The 22,640-nt window shown below is 36.1% G+C and overlaps 2 protein-coding genes across 7 annotated transcripts; one reads left to right on the top strand and one right to left on the bottom strand.

Moving 5' to 3' along the window:
• Positions 1–1,425: 1,425 nt before the first annotated feature.
• On the bottom strand, positions 1,426–14,671 carry LOC123866387 (97 kDa heat shock protein). 3 transcript variants are annotated; one of them, XM_045907919.1, is made up of 16 exons: positions 14,526–14,671; positions 13,345–13,556; positions 12,715–12,955; positions 12,108–12,249; positions 11,233–11,369; positions 10,726–10,880; positions 10,081–10,283; positions 9,601–9,719; positions 8,925–9,071; positions 8,517–8,634; positions 8,103–8,428; positions 5,999–6,127; positions 5,680–5,889; positions 4,798–4,940; positions 4,248–4,416; positions 1,426–3,508 (listed from the first exon to the last, which is right to left on the bottom strand). In XM_045907919.1, exons 2-16 carry the CDS (start codon positions 13,458–13,460, stop codon positions 3,374–3,376), a joined length of 2,490 nt encoding a protein of 829 aa, XP_045763875.1. In that variant the 5' UTR covers positions 13,461–13,556; positions 14,526–14,671; the 3' UTR covers positions 1,426–3,373. The 3 variants fall into 3 exon arrangements, with proteins under 3 accessions (XP_045763875.1, XP_045763876.1, XP_045763877.1); XM_045907920.1 differs by having other exon boundaries at positions 5,999–6,112; XM_045907921.1 differs by having other exon boundaries at positions 8,178–8,428.
• On the top strand, positions 4,699–21,257 carry LOC123866391 (probable transaldolase). 4 transcript variants are annotated; one of them, XM_045907928.1, is made up of 8 exons: positions 4,699–4,703; positions 16,074–16,193; positions 16,736–16,859; positions 17,316–17,423; positions 17,590–17,721; positions 18,292–18,417; positions 18,738–18,963; positions 20,229–21,257. In XM_045907928.1, the coding sequence occupies exons 2-8, from the start codon at positions 16,097–16,099 to the stop codon at positions 20,412–20,414; spliced, it is 999 nt and encodes a 332-aa protein (XP_045763884.1). In that variant the 5' UTR covers positions 4,699–4,703; positions 16,074–16,096; the 3' UTR covers positions 20,415–21,257. The 4 variants fall into 4 exon arrangements, with proteins under 4 accessions (XP_045763884.1, XP_045763881.1, XP_045763882.1 ...); XM_045907925.1 differs by lacking the exon at positions 4,699–4,703 and adding an exon at positions 15,643–15,759; XM_045907926.1 differs by lacking the exon at positions 4,699–4,703 and adding an exon at positions 15,643–15,759 and having other exon boundaries at positions 16,059–16,193.
• The last annotated feature ends 1,383 nt before the right edge of the window (positions 21,258–22,640 follow it).

Below are 22,640 nucleotides of genomic sequence, written 5' to 3'. Positions count from 1 at the left end.
CACCTATCATGCTAAAATTGGACTTCTTGTTTTGCGATGTATTTGGTGTTTATAAACTCTTTAGTGCTTTAAAAAAAATATAGACATGGTAAATATGGTGTCATCAAAAAACACTACTTGTCAGCTAGTGACAAAATTGACATTGGTTTAACTGAACAAAGCCATTGAATATTCTTTTCGTACGATGAAGCATTTTGGTGATTTGGCTTTTATTCGAGGCATCATTTATTATACACTCTCGCCTCATGAAATAAAACCATTTGCCGGAGCAATAAAACATGGCATTCCTAATTTTTTCCCTCGGACTATGGCAACTGCTTGGACATGGGTACCCCGTAAGTTTATTATGTATGTAATGCACAAGGTAATGCATCAATAATATTGAATTAATAAGTCCTGAAGCTAAAAGTTCTTTTCAGCCTTTGTACTATCAATAGTGTTGTATAATACTATTGAAGCGAAATATAAAAAGAAGCTACGTAAAGATCCAAGGGATTATATAGATGAAGTAGATCCAAATGCCTAGTTCGAGTCACCGCCACTAGGTACTTGTAGTAAGGGTGCAAATACATGACTGATCCAGCATGCAGCAATGCAGATATTATGCTCTGTTGGCTGGTAGATGCAGTGTTGCAAATGGCAAGTTACAACACTAGTTTGTTATGCACCCTTATATTTTATGTAACTAGGCATCTTTGATTCGAACCTCTGCGTCTAATAAAGGTTATTTACTATTAATCATGGTTGTTTGTATTGTATGGAATAGTCGCTGGGTCTGACTCGCACTACTCTTCACGACAAGACACGATAAACGTTGTCGATCGTCTATTCTTACACGTTTACTTTATTTTAGCATGTTACGTACTGTAGCATGTGTGCTAGTTCAAGAGATAATCTTTTTAGCTTTATCATTTTGATCTGAAAATAAGGCATATTTTTTCAAACAATTTAAGTCTCCTGAAAACTTGTGATTTTCCACATAGCGGGATTTTAGCGTAGGCGGGGTCTTAGTCTGTTTATTTGATCAGAATTGGACACCCGAATCAATACATTGATCTTCTTACGCAAACCAGAACCAATCTTCACAATGATAGTTTTGACTTTTTCTACATACAACTATTATAGATAAAAATAGCTTTCTCTCAAAACTATCATGCGTCTCAAAACTATCTGATTTGCGTACGGTACGCGACAGGTCGACACGGCAATAGGGCTGAGAGGCGGGGGGACGCGCCGCACAGCCCACTTTAACCCGGTGCGGGGCAGCGCGGGTGTGCAGGGTGCCCTAGCGCCTCACACCCCGATCGCCATGTCGACCTGTCGCAAACTATACCTAGGTCTAATTTCACAAATGAAAACTGAACCCATAACTTATGAGCTAAGTAAATATGAGAAGTCAAAGGAGTATAAAATAAAAGAAGAACATTTGTTAAATCATCCTTTTACTAAGCTTTAACATTAAGAATGCACAATAATAATTAACGTTACAACGGTTTAACCATTAATTTTTTACAGCTGACGACCAGGTATTTGAATTTACTGAAAATGCATCTAACCTGTAATTTTTATAGTATAATATTGTAACTGCTGAGATTTCAAAGAATTAATTAAGTGTGTAGTTTAAAATCCCGTGTTTATTGGCTGAAAGCCACTCGACTATGCTATGTATGCTATGTATAGTAGACTTTATCAATTTCATAAGCGCAGCTAACTGAAACCATAAACAGCTTATGGTTATGACGATTTAATTTTCACTGTTGTGGAATGTTGCTACGTAGGATTTTAAAAATAAAATATACGATATATCGTAAATACTGTATCGGGTATATCAGAAACCAAAATCTATTGTTTGAATCAGAGCCACAAGTGATACTTATCATATAATATACTTATTTCAATTCGGATGGTGCAAGTAGAAGCACTATTATTAGTAGATTTCTATGAGATGTCACACAGGTGCAGTACAGTGTGACAAGTTATTTATTGAAAAGGCATTTTTTTCTGTTTGAATCCTATCTAATATAAGCCTATTTTTAAAGTACACAGACATTTAATTCATTCAGTTAATAAACTTATAGCGATGTTAAAACATCGCCTAAATGAAGAATATTTTTAAAAATTTCTAGTGACCAAATGTAATAATTTATAAATTATACTATTATCTTAGCTGAAAAAGTACAAGTCTATTTTATAATAACATACTCAACTCATTCAGAAAATAATAATTAAATATTTTTTATCACATTAAAAATATGCAGCAATACTACAAAAAATCGCATTTAAGTGTAACCAAAAACATATCAATATGTATATACATAATATTATAATATAGAAACTAATACTAAATGTTTAATAGAGTTATTATATTAGAAATGCGCTATTATATTCATTAAAAGAATAGATAGATAAATATTGCATCAATTAAATTATTAATCAACACAGGTAAAAAAAGTTACACAAATTGTGATTGCCACAAGTAGCGTCAAAATAAATATACACAAAATTTTTAAAGTATCTTTTAACCCACCAAATAACAACAGATATTAACCACAATATTTAAATTATTACTATTTTACTTTTTTATCAAGCCGACAAGAACATATCAAACTGGGCTATAACCAGATTGAGGTATCTGGCGTACAAACAAGTAATCCAATCTGAGCACGAGGCATGTGACTGCGCATTCTACAAAAGTTACGAACAGACTTCAGCTGGGTATAGTTTAATCCTCAGTCCATGACCGGCGCAAACCACGTTGAAACGTCAGTTTGGACAACTTGTTTTGTGCTCACTGTCCTAATGACGAGTATAGATACAGGACGCTGAATTTGTAATGTTTTTAACATTTAGCAACTCCAGTGGTCCTAGCACCAAGTTTGACAGCTACATCACCTCTAATTGGCGGACACTCACTATTTACTAAAATGCACCGTTCCAGTAAGGATTACCATAAATTCAGCCAATTAGAACAATTGCAACTTGACAATCACAACTTCCATGCTAGCCTCCCAGTAGCTACTTATCAAAAATGTAATATATTCGCTTCACGCTAAAACGTTTTTTAAATTCTTTTCTAAAGATGTTAATGTATTTTATTATTCGTTATAAAAGAACCACAAAAAATAAGAAACAATGATTGATTCCATGCATATTGCCTCCTAATGTACACATTAATTTAATAAGCAGCTAACACGAATAGATAGACAATTGAATAAAGAGTATTTTGTTCGGTTTACTTTTTCAAAGACAAAAATCAAAATTCAAATTTCATAAATTTCACTGCCGAAAGTCTGGAGAAAAGACGTGACTGTCAAACAAAATAAATCAACGAGCGGGGTTGTTATTAGGCGGGGGTGGTGCAGGTGTGGGCGCTTCACTCGACGTCCATGTGGTCGTCGCGCGGCGCGGCGGTGGGCTGGCCGTCGCCCGCGGTGGGGTTGGCGGGCGGGGGAGTCTTCTCCTTAGGCTTGGGTTTGTTTAGAATTGGGTTCACAGTACTCTCGAAGTTCTGGAAAGGATAAACGAAATCATGAAACACTTACATAGAACATATTGTATTTATGGCCCTACATGGAGTACTGCCAGGCTCACTCGGTCATGTGATGCGAAATATATTATGGCCTTTGACAGCTCTTTTCTTATGACTATGAGAGATAAAGAGACAAGTTGCTCAAGAGAGAGATAAGAGTTATTAGGGATGTTAAATTTGTCACATAATAATCGCCATAAAGGATTTGAAATTAATGATATTGGGATTTGTCTTGTACTTGCGCTACAAGCCCAAGATTTTATGGCGAATCTGTTACGTAGAGTGCGGCGGCGACTAATGGCACGGCGCCAAATCGTTCTCTTGCAAGGCTCCATTGCATTCCAAATGTGTGGATTTAGTCTGCGGGGACGAAAATCCCTGAAGCGTAGATAAAACGTCCATCGAGAACTTGTTACTGACGCAACGCACACGGTGTGATCATTGATTGTTCGTCGGAAGCGAACAAACTCTTGAATGCTCAATGCGGCCTAAAATTCCATAACGTGCCTTGGAATGGTAGTTCTATTTCTTTCAAGAACTCCCTCGTACTTTTGTGCGGTTCGGTATGTCGATGTTCTCGGCTATTCCGGGGATTTTCCTACAGGGTACTTTTAGTCCCTCGTGTGCCTTATTCAATGCAGTTGTAAGCGATCTACTTTAACGGACAAAAAAGACCCCCTCAGTTGTGAAGGCCATGATAAGAGTGTATAGGCGGTACCTGTCTCTCCTGGCGGATCTGGTGCGTGGTGTGCGGCGGCGGTTGGTGGCGCGGCGCGACGCTCAGCGCCTGCCGCGCGTTTTCCAGCCACGCGAGCGCATTTTTGCTAGTATCCACTACTTTCCCGATATCTGCCTCCGAGAGGTGCGCGTATTTCGCGTCGCCCGATCTGAAAACATTCGTTTAAGAATGGATTGTTTAAGGCGTCCAAGACAATAGATTCTGCTATTCTGCCATCACGGCATGGCACGGCGTGCACAGGATTTGGAGCTGGGGTATGCATAATGCATTAGGTATTGCAATATTGACAATTTAATAATAGTATTTATTCGTGGTTACCCGCTACTCTCGTCCTGTATCTAAAAAGCGGTTAGCTGCAAAAAGTTTTGAGTATCGCCGAAAAACGTGGGAAGTTGCAAAAACTGCTGTTACTAAAAAGGGCTACATAGGATCAAGGTTTGTTTTTAGTTTGGTTCTACGTAGCGTTCTTTAAGATATAGGGCGGGAGTACAAGTAGTACATGAAATAATAATTCGAGTTGAAAACTTACCTATACAAATCCACAGCTTTGTTAGTCAACTGAATAGCGTGAGCAAAGTCCTCTAATGCGCCAGGGCGTAGTTCAAATTCAAGACGTCGCTGCTTGATAGGCTCACCCTCTGTCCGCAGCTCGCCGAGTTTCTCGCTGTACACCTGTAGCAGTCAGGAGTAAAAAATGATAGTGGATATCAAAGAAAATAAATGGTATAGTTATATTTTAAAAACCTGCCCAAAAATATTGAGTATATAGACTTTACTTACGACTTTAGATAGCTGAGATAAGACTTTATCTACATGGATTTAGGTTTTTAAACAATGAGGTGAGAACTCTTTTCTTGGGACAAATAATGCCTATTTCAGTCTCTGAGATCCTAGCTATCTCTGTATCGAACTTCATAAAAATCAGGTGGAACTGATGGGCCTTTAAGAATCCCGTGGTCTTTGATTTTCCGGGATAAAAGTAGCCTCTGTCCATCGCCAGGACACAATCTAACCCTGTACCATATTTCATCAAAATCAGTTAAACGGATGGATAGTTAAAAGATAGCAGACAGACCCACTTTCGTATTTAAGTATGGATTTAAATGATAAATAATTAAGCCGATTGAATGATTAGCGTCATTCAATCATCTGAATTATTTGTTTGTCTTCGTTTGATGATCATTTGGGTCAAGACCCTACGATCCATCGCGCTCAAATCACATGCAGCAGAAGCGCAATCCAAAGGCGCGGTCAGTGTAGACGTGGTGCACGCGACTCAAGCGTGTTGGAGGATCGCAAGTTTCCTAATGCCAGATTGGAGAAGTACCGTCTACGTTCTATGCTCTACGATGCTGGATCGTCGATCACCGATCCAAAATGGATCATCCGGTGTACTCAGCTTTTGTCATACCTGTCTGTTCTGGTCCTCGCCCTCGTCGTACAGCCACTGCTCCAGCGAGTCCAGCTGGCCGACGAGGCGGCCGCGCTGCTCGTCCGCCACGAACTCGTGCAGCGCCTCGCCCTCCGACAGCTTGCCGCGCAGCTCGTACACGTACTCCTCCAGGGCGTTCCGAGCATCGGCGCGCTCCTTCTCTTGACGATCTTGAGCTTGCATTTTACCCTAATATAATATAAATAATAATAAAACATTCTAAAGGCTCTAAGAAATTAAAATAGAAAAACTGTATTGCCCTAATATTAGGGTAACAAATTGTAATTTATCCCATTACCTCTTGTTCCAAATAGGCATTAAGTTCATGTTGAGAGAATCCGTGAGTTCGAGCCTCGATAGGCAGTTCAATTGTCTTCACAATGACTTTCTTGGATTTTTCCTTTGATTTATCCTTTTTGTCGTCATCCTGTAAATAAATGGGAGCGGTTCATAACTTTAAAGATGTATCATATCCCCACCATCACATCTTTGGAAATATATTTTTTTGTGGAATTTGAACACAAATAACTTTTTGTGAGGTTTTTGTGACATTGAATACTGGGAACTAAAAAAGTAATATTTCCAAATAATGTAATGACCCATTTGCACCTAAAACAATAAGCAGTAAACCAAACTTATACATAAAATCTCACACGATCCAGGATGCTGTAAGAGGAAAAAGGAAATTAAAATTTACAAATGCAGAGTAAACAAAAACATGCGTGGACACAGAGACAATACTTTTAAATGCTTCAAGAGGAGAAAATTAATATTCACCCTCGAGAGGATGTAGCTTTATGAAAGCACCGTGCAAATGGGGTCTCAGGTGAGGGTGGGGAACACGCAAATCATGTGACGTTTGCTGCTCTCACGAACAATGATCACTGACAGAATAGATTGTGAATTAGAAATGACAAGCAATGACTATCATTAGTATACACCATTGTTTCTCAACCATTTTTGTCATGACCCACGAAAAAGCGAAAAATTAAGTTTTTCACTTGCATACCCTTCAATTATGATAATACTATTTTAATTCATAGTTTACTTGTTTAAACTTTTAATATTCCCTATGGTAGGTCTGATTTTTTTCAGCTGTAAGATGTAAGATCACATTTGTGTCCTAATTTAAAATATACCATCTGCGTAGGTTCTAAAACAAATATCTCAATATTGCCGGCGATAATAACGTAAAACCACGCATTTCAAAATAATAAAGTGTGTAAATCGCACCAGTATATTTACTACACTAATCTTTTATATGCCAGTCTTATTTTTTGAACATAATACTTATAATTATCGTGATCCCTTTCAATAACGCGAACCCTTCCCCGCTGCGGGGGTAACGACCCCAAGTTGAGAAACGATGGTTTAGACAAATATGGCGTGTTCTCTCTTCAGAAAGCTTGGCACAAACATCTGTAACCTTCATAAAGGACACCAAATATGGCAAATGATAGTGACTCATTTAACTGATACATGGTATGATATAAATGTTCACGCAACTCATGCAGTTACCATAAACTAATTATAATTAGTTTATTATTGCCGCCTGGAAAAGGAAGTAGAATTATCTGTCCACAGAAAAATAAATTGTTACCGCTAAAACGATTTTTTAAAAAATTCAATCAGTGTTTTTCTTTTTACTTTATTCATTGTAACAAATTATTGCAGGTTGTATTTATATTCGTTTTTGTTTAGTAGCTTTTAATAAGTATAGTTTTAGCTCCCCTTTTTGTCTGCTAAAGCCATTTCAGGTAGGTTTCAATTGCATGTAGGTAATCTATTATATAGCTAATTTCAAGTTCATCTAGAGTCTAGACCAAGTGTAACCAGTTTAATGACCCAACTTAAAACAGTCATAATATGTTCTATGACTGTTACTAATGAAGTTTCGTTTTTCACTTCGGCATAATATAATATGACAATTTCCTAAGGTTCGGCGCCCACAGGCGGCACGGCACGGCAGGGAATCCTTCGGTATAGCTACATGTTATAGTAACACTGCACACTTATAGTAACTATGCCGCGGTATAGGCATCCGTGCAAGCTAATGACGACGCACGCTGATCACTGTCAACTCAGCGTCCCGAAGAATTCCAAAGCGTCCCGAAGAATTCTGAAGCTTACCGAGGAATACCAAGCGTTCCAAAGGCTGTTGTCACGGTATGCCTAAGTTTACCGCGGCATTGTTGTTGTCTAATTTCATTACTTGAAAAATCCCTCGCCGTGCTGTGCTACCAATGGGCGCCTCTCGAAAACTATTACTCTAGACGAGCGATCGTATAGATATTGTGTTGGGTATACTGTATACAACGTAAAACAGATCGTTGTGCCAAGCGAGCCGGCTACGTCAGCAACAAACATCACATGTGACGGAACAACGCGCTACCGACACATACCCCGCTGAACCACTGGCCTACTCTCTGTGTCCACGACTGTTTGTGTTGCGGCTCCGTGGTGTCGTCTTCTCTCACCTCAGGGTTGTCGGGCCCGTTCTGCTGCTCGGGCGCGCCGCCATTGGTCTCCATGGGCGCCTCCTGAGGGCCTTGCGCCTCATTGGAATTCTCCATCTCAACACTTTCGTTCTGTGACGCGTCCTGTTTCTTTTCAACGAGAGACGCGGAAGCGACCGTGATGATACCGTGGATGTTCACGCGCACTTTAAGTTTCACTTTTTGCGACTCCCCGTCGGCCGTCGGTTGGACGTCTCTAATGTGCCACTGACCTATAATATTGAAAACAGTATTATTCATTCTGAATTAAATACCTTTTCTTGCATGCTTACAATAATTTTAATGATTAATAAAGCTCACCTATAAAGTTATCAGGGTAGGGTACTTGGTCAGTATAGTAAGCGCTGACTGAAAATGGTTCCTTTCTGTAGAAAGTCAGCATTTTCGAGAATGGTGCGGGATGGAATGCTGGGAATACCTGAAAGAGATATTCATGTTCATTTATAGATTCGATAATTATACAAGACTAAGTAGCTAAAAGTAAATATGCATAATAACCAATATTTAATGATGTTAACAATTATTACATAGGTTATTTTATTGGCACATATAACTTATAGTATGATAATATAGTACAGTCAGCAACAAAGTTAGGGTTGCACCCGCCAGTACTGACAAGCGACTGTGAACGGGTGCAAACCTATGTTGTAAATAAACAATCAGTGTAAATTGGCGGATCACTACACACGTTCACTACTAGTCACTCACTTCCATGTCGCCGTCCTCGCCGCGCGCGGCGTCCCAGGCGAGGCGCACGGCGTAGGGCTGCACGTCGGTCACGTTGAACTCGCGCACGCGCACCGCCGGGCTCAGCATGGCGCACTGCAGCGCGCACCCGCGGGACACGGCCTCGTCCTAAGAGTTACAATACATTTCATTTAACCCTCTAAATATATATGAAATCCTGATTCACTCACTAACCCAGACTAACCTTTGGTTTTAGAAAGCTGAAATTTTGCAGAGAGGTTCCCTTTATAATGTAGACAAGGACTGAGGCTGGATTTTTAAAAATGCTCAGACTGAGGTTTGGCCTAGACAGAAAACAGTGATAGAACTTTAGTTCAGTATAAATTAACCGATGTGGCTAAATATATTGTACACACCATGTAATGCCATCCTTTTATTAATGCTCCCTGCAGAAAAGGATACCTATCACTAGATTTAGATCTGTCACGTTAGAGATTGTGTACAAAAAAAATTGGCCTCGATGAGTTCTACAGAGTCTGTATTGTAGACTGGTGACATTTTTTGAAGCATGCTAATTGCTGATAGGTATAACCCTTTAAACTCACAGCACTATTTAAAACCATCGCCTGCGGCTCGGGTACCAATAAATGCATGATAACTCGATTAGCTTTAGTACACATTTAAATTAAAAAAATACCTGGTTCAAAGTAGTAGAAGCTTGCTTGCCGAAAACATTTTCAATCAGGCCTTTCACTGCTGGAATTCGAGTGGAACCACCTACAATCTCTACTGAACTGATATCTTCAGGTCTTAGTTCTAAAAAGGGAAATAATTGTGCATCAAAGTTTTGGCCTTAGTAAATTATGACAAAATTAGATCAAACTGAAAAAGTAAATTGTGACTATAACATAACAATTGTCAGTTAACATATGAATTAGTGAAAATTATTCACTATAATTGAACTAATTTTTCTACCCTAGTATCAGAGTTGGCCCTGTTTTGAACAAATGTTAAAACACATTTTAGACCTGTTTTTTATTAAAAAAAAACTATTTTTAATATACAACAGGTTATTAAAAAATCACTTTTAATAAACAATAGGTTTACATGTTTTAAACAAAGTTGATTGTTTTTAACAAAAAACTGTTTTTTCCAACCCTGCCTAATATACACTTACTTGCATTATGTAGTATGCCTCTTAAGGTTCTCTCAATTCTATTGAATGTGTCAGCACTGAGTTGTTCCATCTGTGCGCGCTGCATTTCTCCGGAGACGTCTCTTTCCTCCATGAAGCATTCCACATTTAATGGTAGACGAGTACTGTTTGCAGACATTTGCTTCTTCAGTTTCTCTACTTCTTGTAAAAGACGGAGAAAAGCTCTGAAAAAGTTATAAAGGAATTTTTAAAGTAATAGCAGTAATCAGTAGTCAATGACTTTTATATAAAAGACTGGTAATGGGCCACCATATTATGAGGCATGCTCGTAAGCTTCGTTGTAGTGTACATAAACACTGCACCAGTATATCTATGTAACTTGTGTCACTATGCGAATGAGTCCCACATATAAGCACACAAATTTGTGTTAACTTTATAAAAATTATGAGCATTGGGTATCTGAAATTTTATAATATCCTTGTCAGTAGAAAATAACATATTTAAGAATATACAAGTTTAAATATAAAAGAACCAAAGGGATTTGAAAATATAATTTATTCTTTTGATATTGGAAAACTGAAGTAATGAATATAAGATGATGCAACCCTGCCATGAGCTTAAAAATTAAATTAATGAATAATACATATCACATTAATTTTACTTTACCTCTGATTTTTTCTTGCATCAAGTTTGAATCTTGTCAAAAAATCTTGACAGAAATATTCGGCAAGAGCCATATCTATGTCCCTACCACCACAGAAGGGATCAGTTGATGTGGCCAGCACCTTCAATTTTCCCTTATTAAATGCACAAGCAGCCACCTATAAAACATGGAATTATGAAATAGTAGCAAACAGAAAATAGAAAAAATCCTAGCAAAAAAATTTAAATTTTACTCAAGGTTTGATTTAACAAAAAATAACACAGATTACCATGAATAGAATAGAAAGATTTTTATTCAAATAAATTTTTAAAGTGATTTTGAATTATCAAAAAGATTTACTACCACTGGTTCAGAATGCCTTTCATATATTATTATTATTTAAACTCTCTAATTTGTTGGTGAGAATAACTCCTTAACATCATTATTTAGATTATACAAAAATACTTATGACAAAGACACTAACACAGATAGATATGTAACTTAAGGACACAAAATTTTCAGTAACATACCTGAAGGGAGCTGTGACCGAAATCTACAAATACAACGTTGCGTGGTTTTTCTTCTGGAGCTGGTAAATCTTGCTTGTAAATACCATAAGCTAATGCAGTTGCAGTGGTCTCATTCATTAGGCGCAGCACATTGAGTCCTGTAAATTATAGGTTTATTTTATAACACCATGGTATATAGCCAAACAAATAAATCAGACTTGTATAGAACTATTGTAGAGTAGGAATGAAGCTCAAGGTTGTAAGTGTTATGCAATCAGGGCAAGGTTGAACACATTCTGGCAAATTCAAATTCAAAATATTTTTATTCAATATATATTTTTATTCAAATAGTGGGAATCCATAAATTGAACAGCACATTTTGTTTATTATTTTTTTCAGTAAAAATTATGAGCAAATAAGAGTATGTGTGCCTGTCTGTTAGCTATTGACTGCCCATCCATTTAATCAATTTTCAGGTTTGCTACAGAGGTAGCTTGCACCCTGGGAATGGACATAGGCTATCTTTTGTTACGTACACCAAAGCGAAGAGTTCACAAGGGATTTTTACAAAACCTTCATCCACTTGGACAAAGTCGCAGGTATCACCTATTTGGTACAGAGATAGCTTGCACCCCAGATGTGGATATAGGCTACTTTTTATCCAGAAATAATCATAGAGTAGCCTCTAGATTTTTTAAAACTTAAATCCACACAGACTAAGTCGCAGGCATCATTTAGTGATAAATAAAATGAAGTAACATTTAATGCTACTTGGAGTGATTATGTTGAAACAAGTTTATAATAGACCTTTATTAAAATTATATGTGATTGAGCATTTCTCCCACATAGATAAAGCAAAACAGACATCTATAAACTACTATTGGGCATATTCTTACCAGCAATAGCTGCAGCATCAAGGAGAGCATTTCTTTCTGCGTTTGTGAAGTAACTAGGTACTGATATTACACAGTCCTTAATTTGAGTTTGTAAAGCTATAGTAGCACTGTCCTTCAGTTTTGTTAAAAGCATTGCAGTAATCTGTAAAAGGCACACAATGGATAATGTTTCATAGAAACCCTCATAAGTACTATACACTAATATATATTTATCTTATCTTACTTTAAAATAAAAACTGGTCAAGTGTAACTCAGGCTCACATATGAAGGGTTTCATACCATTTGTACAAGAAATAACGCTTTTTTTTTTGTGATGTGACCACAAATTCACGTTTTTCGGATTTTTGCCTTTACTTATACCATAAGACATTGTTGCCTGCCAAATTTCATGATTCTAGGTCAATGGAAAGGATCCTATAAGTTTGATTCCCTTGATGGTTTGACTCTTGACAGATACAACAGACAAACAGACAACAAAGTGATCCCATACGGTTTCCTTTTTTTCTCTGGAAACATGGAGCATTAAAAAAGTGAGCTAACTATATTACAGTGAATTTCAGTACACAAAAATTACATTAGTTTTTAAATAAGTAATCATTACTATTACCTGTTCAGGAGTAAACACATTGTCTTCACCAAGATAATTGACTCTAATACCAATTCCACCATCAGGCCTTTGTTCTACCTTGAATGGGAAATGTTTAAGCTCTTTCTGTACATGTGGATCAGAAAATTTTCTACCTAATAGTCTCTTGAAGCCAAATACAGTGTTCTTCATGTTTGTTATCATTTGGTTTTTGGCTGCTACACCTAATATTCGATTCTTTGGTGAAAAGGCCACACATGATCTGAAATTTTAATGCCATTATTAAAATATACCAAAGTGCAGTCACATAGTGATCATACAATAGTACTTTGTATAACTGACCTAGAAAATTTTGATTGCACAAAATCAACTGCTTTATTGGGCGCATTCATAGCCCTAACCTTATAATGACTGGCAAAAACTAAAGAATAGGTAAGGGAAACTCTAGTCTACAATGGAATTAATATTAGGGCTTAGAAATAAATGGATTCGAAATGCTCCGATCGAACTTTCTCAAGAATTCTATCCACGGATTCTATGACTGTGAATGTAGTTGCATTTTATAGTAGGTATATTATAATTACTTAACACATATTGTAAGGCTTCTAAATAACATGTAAGCTATGAGTTAATACCGAAAACTATACTTACGGAGTACCCCGTAGACTATAATCGTTAGCTATTGTCTCGATGCCACCTGCTTTAGCTACCGCAATATAACAAGATTCGTTGCCGAAATCAATACCTATAACTGACATTGCGGCCATACTGGTTCAAAATAATGAGAATAAGGACACTGGACCTTTAAAAATATCGCCTTTTTGGATCACGCAAAACACGTTGCCTTGTCTGACAATCAGTCACAGGGGGGTGCAGCTTCCCTATATTGGCATATGAAAAAAATTTGCATTGAAAGTGCTGCCATCTATTTTTGTAGGTACGCTGTAACTTTTATCACGATGACGATCATTTTACACATATGCTGGATAGATGGAGCTAATGATAGCAAAAATAATAAACATGGACTAATAAACTAAAATTTATTTACATATTATTCATTCTAGTATATTATTTATAATTAATAAAATAAAATATTACTGATACCATAAAAATATTTTTCACTTTTTCAGTTTTGAAGCGGAACTTACTTAAAGTATGCGTGAAACGATTGGTCATAGACATAGATAACACCTAAAAAATCTGAGAGTCATAGAGTAAAGTAATATGGCGATTCGTTATTTTTCAAATCATCCAAATAAAATATTTCTTTTAGTTCGTGGGTGCTTCGTGGTTCATTTGGTCATTGTGTTCTTTGCTATTCTCTGACTAAAAACGGATTGTGCTTGCTTTATTGACTTGATATCTCAAACGATTGACTAACGCTGTGTATACTGGAACTTGTTGATATTGCTTAACGATTGACCAACGCTGTGCACACTGGAACCTGGAACTTTTGCGATTTGGATTTCTTGGATTTGGAAAAATACAAGCTTTAAATTATTATTAGAAACATAAGAGGAAATAAACATTTCAAATAATAAATATTATTTCATTTCACTTATAGGTAGGCACCCTACTTAGGAATTTTTTATTTTATGCAATCAATACGGTCTACAACAATAGTATAAATATAATAAGCGCCATCTAGCGATCGTGTACGCAATGGGCGTACATAAAAAACGGCGCCATCTAGCGACGGTACGCAAGGGGAGTAAAAAAATATAATGCAGCGGCAGCGCCATCTCTTAAACTAGGTACGCTGAATTTACAAAATAAATTAATCAGTGGCACATCTATCTCAGGTTATATAGTGTGTTATCTATGATCAGTCAGTCAATCGCAATATCCTACCACTAAAAAAAACGGCACCGGCCCGGTTCTGCAATACCACAGGACACACAGCAACACACAGACTGCAACAGAGTCGAAATTCCCGTGTTGAAAGCTACACGAATTTTCTAGAAAATCTGAAACTACAGATAATTAATAATTTATGAGGCTTATATACACTGACAAGTAGCTTGCGCAAGTACAACTACGGCAAAGAGTATATTATATAAACAATAATAGTTAATATAATAATAATATAATAAATATATAATAAAAAAACCGGCCAAGTGCGAGTCAGACTCGCGCACGGAAGGTTCCGTGGTCGGGTATTTTTCCCAACATTTTGCACGATAAATCAAAAACTACATTATAGTTAACTACATAAAAAGGACTTCGTCTGTGGTGGCGTTTGCTGGCGCGCGTGTTGTGACTTTTTGGAGTGATTTTTTTGTTAAAACTGACTGAAAAGCGCTCTAAGGGGGTGCCGTGCGTATGTCGGCGAGCGGCGGCACAGACGAGGTCCATACTTGTATAGTTTAGCTAACTTGTTACAAATAACAACAAACTTGACATTGGCTAATCATTGTAAAAGCCAGACGAGAGAGAGAAAAAAAAATACATAAAAATGAATAAAAATCTGTTATAAAATAAAAATGTGAAATAAACGCTTTATGTCCTCTAATAGGAACTTAGAAAGGTCAATAGTTAGCGAGCTTGATATTTGGCGAAAAATAATACGAATAATATTCAATTTTGAATCTAAACGGTTGCACTGTACCTACTCTACTCCTTTATGGCATCATTATAATTTACAATTTGATAGATACTCGATGCTCGTACGGCGTAACTACCTAGATAAAAATTTAGAGTCAAAAATCAAAATATTTTGTACATAGTTACGGTAATTAAAAATTATTCGTTTTAAGTATTCGAGGTCTCTAGAAACTCTAAACAAAGGCTATCAAGGGTTACTGTGTTTAGGACTAGAAACACTAAACACTATTTTTGTTACTAAACACCCAAACATTAATTAAAATGTGAAGAACTCATTATTATCATAGATGCTAGGTAGATGTCGTTGTCAACCATCGACGTAATATAATCTATGATCAATGTGGTTGTCATGGACTCTCTATCAATGTCATTTTACCAACTTCAATTTTTCCTCAAGTTTTTCTCATTTTCTATTGGCCAAACTCAATATGGAATGAAATTGTGAAATTAAAGTACTAAAAGGTAAAAATTACAATAATTATTATTGTAATTGCAGCCTTAATTATTTATTGTATCCGGTATAAACTATAAGAATTTTTATTTGAATGAATGACATTTGACGACACTTAGTGTTAATTCATTGAAAATTAATTTCATTTCCAAGTGTTTTATTAAATTGCAGAAATTGTCACTGGCTTAGTCACATTAGGGAAGCAAAGGTTATCTTGAAAAGCGAACGACGAATGATGCTTGTATTACGTTGACTCGATTTTACGAGGTCACCTTCAAAGACCGACCGGTTTCTGTAATCATTTTTTTAGTGCATTACTTTTCAGGCTGTCATAAATTCGTAAGCAGTATGAGCAGCGAACCTCAAGCAAAGCGTACGAAAATGAGTGCCTTAGATCAGCTGAAGCAATTTTCGACGGTAGTGGCAGATACAGGGGACTTTGAAGGTTAGGAACTGTAATAAAAAAAATATTCATAATTTAATGGTTAATGCATTGAGCTAGGTCAAATGCAAATAAAAGAGTTAATTAAGTATTATCTTGATGAAAAGTACATAAGTCTGTTTCACAATAATTATGTATGTACATAAAATGTTTTTTCATCCTATTAGGTACCTACTTTAACCTTATTTTATTATTAGGTAGGTAATTAAATTATTATTTTCTAAATGCTACATGCTTGCGGCCTCTGCATGCTTAGTTTAAATCATATACTTTTGCCATAATTTGTTATATTTACTTAAAAGACTTGTTAAGTAAATTATGTCAATATAAGATTCAAGTCTGAATCCTTCTGGTTCTGCAAGCTTTGATATGTATTCAAAATTATTTAGAAATTGAAATAAAGTAAACAACAAAAATTCACTTTCCCATTGGTTCACATCAGAAAGTAGTTACCTACCTAGTTTAACCTAGTTTTTAGTTCTATCAATTTAGTTATATTAAACTTCAGATTGTTGTACATTTGTATATTTTGTATAACTTTGCAGCTATGAAAGCCTACAAGCCAACAGATGCGACCACCAATCCAAGTTTGATTTTATCAGCAGCTGGCATGGAACAGTACCAACATTTACTTGACAAAGCTATTAAATATGGAAAGGAATGTGGGGGGTTTGTATTAAGTTTTCTAGTGTCCAACCTTCCTGAACTTTTATCGCTTGTGAATCAAAATTTATTTTCAAGTGATGCAGTCAAATAAACTATTTAATTTAAAAAAAAAATTACATTGCCTGTATAGTATGTTATTTTGAAATTTTATCCTAAAACATGAAAGCAGTGATAGTCTAGTGGACATCTGGGGTACGCACCTCTAAATTTTCAGAGTTATATTCAGTAATTTTCAGCAGTTAAATATAATTATTGCTTTTAATGATGAAGGAAAACATTGTGAGGAAACCCTGCATGGCTGAGAGCTATCCATAATGTTCTCTAAGGTGTGTGTGACATCTGCCAATCTGCACTTGGTCAGTGTGATGAGCTGAATTGATAATTTAAATTCAAATATTTTATAGTTTGTTCCTTGATAAATAATGTATGCCATATTGTAAGTATAGGTTAATGTTTCAGAACTATAGAAGAACAGTTGGGTGAAATTTTAGACATGCTGAGTGTTCTGTTTGGATGCGAAATTCTCAAAATTATTCCTGGAAGAGTTTCAGTTGAAGTGGATGCAAGGTATGTTTTATTTAACTAATGAAACACTATTTTAAGTGTCAATACTATTCAGAGATTTATATAAAGCACTAGGTCAATAATGCGTACGATGGTACGGAACACTTCGTGAGCGAGTCCGACTCGCACTTGACCGGTTTTCTGTATGTAAGATTTAATTTCTTTGCAGGCTGTCTTTTGACAAGGATGCAAGTATGGCTAAAGCTTTAAAGCTGATAACAATGTTTGCTGAGCATGGTATCAAGAAGGAAAGGATTTTGATCAAACTTGCCTCAACGTGGGAAGGGATTCAGGCTGCAAAGTATGATCTTTTTACTGAAACTTTATAATGATGTGGTCACATAGCCAAAGTTCCAAAGTTTTCCTTGTAAAACATTGAAGGGACCACATTATTTGATTGCCAAATCCAATAGTAATTATGCTACACATAGCCAGGACTCTGGCAGTGGCCTATTACAACTTAACAACTGATACGTTATTATAAATGAGTTGTTGTAAATAGTTTTGACTGTATTTGAAATAGTCGATAGTCAAAATATTAGCAACTATTTGATGTTTTGGCAGCAAATCGTTTAGTTTTTATCTTCAGAGAACTCTGGCTTTTCGTTTTTTGTCTGGCCGGTTCTGGCTGGTTTGGTTAACGTTGTGGGTTTTAATCACTCGATGTCCATCATTTAGTTTGCTACTTAAAATATTGTTCGATTTTGATTAGTTTTCTCTAATTAATTGTATTTGTCTATTTTTGCATCTAATATCGGCGCATCTATCGTATTAAATATGTTGTACGTACATAGATTCGCATTTCAAAAGGGACTAATACCTGGTGTCATTGAAACATAATAATTAAAATGAAGTTCATTTTATATTGCAGGGAGCTGGAAAAGAAGCATGGAATTCATTGCAACTTGACTCTACTTTTCTCTTTGTACCAAGCAGTTGCATGTGCTGAAGCCAATGTGACACTGATTTCTCCATTTGTGGGAAGAATTTTGGATTGGTAAGTAATGATAGGTTTTAAAACCTATATAACCTTGATCTTAATATGTACTTACCTGAAACATCTAATTATGTTTGTGTGTACTTTAAAAAACCACTAGTACATAAAACTGTCCGGCGATTTATTACTTTTATTTTACTGTCGTGTTAGAAATTGCTGGGTGCTATTTCGTGGCGTACCGAAAAAACCGTTTAAAGTTTTTTTTAAATAATGAAGCAATTTCCGGGTATCTGGGAAAAGCGTATTCTTTAAGAGAGTAACCAAACTACATTTGCATGGGGAGAGTAGAAAGCATGATACGTAAACTTAACTGTTTTCAGGTACGTGGAGCATACAAAGAACACGTACGAGCCCAAAGACGACCCGGGCGTGCTATCGGTGAGCCGCGTGTTCAACTACTACAAGAAGTTTGGCTACAAGACGCAAGTGATGGGCGCGTCGTTCCGCAGCGCGGGCGAGGTGCGCGCGCTGGCCGGCTGCGACCTGCTCACCATCAGCCCCAAGCTGCTGCAGGAACTCGCCAACAGCGAACAGCCCCTCAAACAGGTCTCAAATCACAAGACTTTAGTGACTTTATATTGACACCATCGCAAATCACACAATAATAAACCCTAAGCTCTAAGGAATAAAGCCAACTAAGCCAACAACTATAACTTGACATGTTGACGGCAGGGGTCAAGTTATAGTGAACGGTCCATATGCCGCGACGCGCTAAATTATTGAAATGATTATTTAGTGCCGCGCTGTGCAGTGCAGTGCAGCACCGCTGTTATGTGATTCGGCTTTAAGGGTTCCGTATTCCCAGAGAAAAAAGGACCCCTTGTAGGGTCGTATGTCTGTCTGTCAAGAATCAAGACCGTCAAGGGAATCAAAACCTATAGGGTACTTCCCGTTGACCTAGAATCGTGTTCACAAAGTTTAAATAAGCATTATTTAAGGGAAAAATCCGAAAAACGTGAATTTGTGTTTACAATTCTACATAATCCCAAAAGGCTATATAAATTACCAGATTTATTGCTTGCGATTGTACTATTTTAAATAGATGTTATAAAGATATTGCATGTTTGATAAGATTTGATTTTTATTTTATGGTTTTAATCTATAGTTAACTATGATTGTTTTCAATGAGTTTTCATTGAGTAGAGACTAATGTTTCAGTTTCTTAATTTAAAATGTAAAGTAATAGATAATACTAGCGTTAGATTGTTTACGCAAACGTTACTTACATTACAATGACGTCATAATCACTACACTAAGGTTAGAATTTGCCATCGGAAAAGACTCCTGTTTTGGTTAATAAGTAACTCACGTCTATGCTATAGTATGACAGTACAGTCACCGTAATGTAAAGCCAAATCCATCCAGTAGTTTTTGCGTGATTGAGTAACAAACATCCAAATATCCACACTTTCACATTTATAATATTACTAGCTGATACCCGCGACTTCGTTCGCGTGGATGTAGGTTTTTTAAAATTCCCGTGGGAACTCTTTGATTTTCCGGGATAAAAAGTAGCCTATGTGCTAATCCAGGGTATAATCTATCTCCATTCTACAGCCCAATCCGTCCAGTAGTTTTTGCGTGAAGGAGTAACAAACATAAACACACAAACACACACACACACACACACACACACACACACACACACACACACACACACACACACACACACACACACACACACACACACACACACATACAAACTTTCTCCTTTATAATATTAGTGTGATGTGATTAGAATTACATATAAACTATTTTGATTGTTGGGCTTTTGAATGAATGGGGATTATTCTTTAATATTTTGGTTACAGGCTCTGGATCCTAAAACTGCCGCTCAGAGCGACATTGAAAAAATATCGTTAAACGAAGCACAGTTCCGTTGGTATCTCAATGAAGATCAGATGGCGACCGACAAATTATCCGAAGGCATCAGGAAATTTGCTGCTGACACCAGAAAATTGGAGTCCCTTATTAAATCAATGCTTGCAAAGAAGTAAATGAAACAAACTACTTATTCATGTCATAGTTATTATGCTGCCCAGTGTTAAATATGGTTGCACGTAAATAATTTATTACTCTATGAGCCATCCTAATAGGCTACATTTATTGAGTAACTGGCTAATAAATAATTATTATGGTATGGCATTTTGTTAGCTCCACTTAAATAATAATTCTATCCTTGGGTCTTAAGAGCCAACCCAGCCAAAGGAAATCTTTTGTTCTCGAAACGCCGTATTTTGTATTGTTATGGCGTGCAAAGATTGGTTTCTTAACATATTCGGTAATAATAATGATGAACGTATGAATAAAACATCCAAAAAATTTACATTTGTTAGAAGTACAAGTTTTCTTTGCTATGTTTCAGGTTTAGGTTTTTATGTAGGCGTTTGTATAGTTTACTTAAAGTACTTTTTTGAAATGTCGAAAGTAGCCTTTCAGAATGGCTCTACTGTTAACTGTAGAACCGACCTCGACAGGGTAGAAAAAGGAAGAATTAGTAGAGGATTAAAGTATGTCTGATGAATAAGTAATATGTAATAGTTAAAGTAGTTACCATAAAGCATAATTATTTTGTATAAGCCTGTGGACGTAAAAATATCCCCTCGACTATTGAAGCTATATTTTTGTCATTAGGTTATTTATACTTTAACAGAATCTGAATAAGATTTTACAATGCAGTGTTTGGGCACTTACATACTATTTGTTTTATTTCGCGGCATACTTTAATCTGAGTTATAAGTAGCAGCACCAACTATTATTTCTAATTACCAACCAATTTTCTTCAATCGGTCTTATTGATTCTTGTTTTATATTCTGTAAAAAAAACTTACTATGATCTTTGCCTACTTTACACCAATTATTATTATTAACAATTATTATTATTATTAAAAATACTTTACGTGTAAATGGGCTTGAAGGTTTAAAAAATCAAATAAATTACTTTTATTATGCATTTTATATTGAGTGATATTGAAATATTGCATTCGTTTTCCTACTATTGTAGAAATAGTTTATGTAAGTTTATTTAATGTAAGCGTAAAGTGTATTTCCAAAGGGGTCCAACATAGGTATTTTTACACTGTTTTGTTTTTTGGAATATAATTTTTACATGGCTTTTGGTAATAAATATAATTGATAAAAAAAATTGAAGCCTTTTTTTCAAACCCTTTTAATGTGACTATAGAATATGTTGTATCTCTATACTAAATTGGCATGTCTAATTCTAATGCTATCTTTTCCTGCAGGGAGCATTATGATAGGGATATCAATATATTTATATAGTTTGCTTAAAAGATAAACAAGAATAAATTCTTGCTACAACGCATAAATAACGCGATTTGGCGCGAAAACCTAACTCTAGGTCTAAAATGCCAGCTTTAGACCTAGAGTTAGACCTTAGCCATATCCGAAGGGTGCCAACGGAATCGTATAACTAAAGCGGGGCTGTCTGTCTGTCTCTGTCATAGATTAGTATATGAATATGGTCTGTCAGCAGGCATCTCATGAACCTTAATAATTGATAGAGAGTTGATTTTTACAGGGTGTGTATTTCCATTGTCGCTATAACAATAAATAAAAAAACAAGATGGCGAATTTAAAAATGCCGCCATATGCAAATTAAAAAAGAGCATAGTGGTATATCTTGTACGATGGTACGGAACCCCTTGTGTGTGGGTTCGACTCGCACTTGACGGGGGTTTTAAGGGACATGAGAATTTTCACCGTCTTTATCGGACTGGTGGTATAACACGACTAACGTTCAATAATAATTTTAATAATAATTTTATTATTAATCGTGTCCGCCGGTCAGTCTGACTCTGATAGCTATCATTAGGCACGTGTATTAAATACATCATCATCATGGTAAACTCATCGACGGCTCACTGTTTCCTGGCGATCTTTTCCTTTACCCTTAAAGCAAGTGATATTTAACTCCGAAAAGTTTTTTTTAATCCTTATTTTTAGCCGGGGCTTTATAACTCCGAAAAGTTAAGAGGTGTAGGCAAGGGGTCTAATCTCCTACCTCCCGAATAGAAGCCTGATGTCTTATAACCACTACGTTATCACCGATTTATAAGATTACCTGGTATATATATGAAATAACAGTGGTTAATTTGAAATGTCGTGTTTTACCTTTTCAATCTGTCTATCCGCAATTTCGTGGGTAGTAAATTAAAAAAAAAACTATCATAAAATGAATACAAAGAGGATGGTTTCTAAGC

The sequence above is a fragment of the Maniola jurtina genome, chromosome 6 (assembly GCF_905333055.1).
Source record: "Maniola jurtina chromosome 6, ilManJurt1.1, whole genome shotgun sequence".
Classification (NCBI taxonomy): Eukaryota; Metazoa; Arthropoda; class Insecta; order Lepidoptera; family Nymphalidae; genus Maniola; species Maniola jurtina.
Note: the sequence above shows the minus strand (reverse complement) of the source record. Positions and strands in the feature narration are given on the sequence as shown.

Coding starts and splice junctions, on each gene's coding strand:
- LOC123866387 (XM_045907919.1), bottom strand. CDS start 13,460: ATGGCCGCAATGTCAGTTATAGGTATTGATTTCGGCAACGAATCTTGT. Junction 8,635..8,924: donor GCGAGGACGGCGACATGGAA/GTGAGTGACTAG, acceptor TATCTCTTTCAG/GTATTCCCAGCATTCCATCC. Junction 4,941..5,679: donor GCGAGGACCAGAACAGACAG/GTATGACAAAAG, acceptor TGACTGCTACAG/GTGTACAGCGAGAAACTCGG.
- LOC123866391 (XM_045907928.1), top strand. CDS start 16,097: ATGAGCAGCGAACCTCAAGCAAAGCGTACGAAAATGAGTGCCTTAGAT. Junction 16,194..16,735: donor AGATACAGGGGACTTTGAAG/GTTAGGAACTGT, acceptor ATAACTTTGCAG/CTATGAAAGCCTACAAGCCA. Junction 17,722..18,291: donor GAAGGGATTCAGGCTGCAAA/GTATGATCTTTT, acceptor TTTATATTGCAG/GGAGCTGGAAAAGAAGCATG.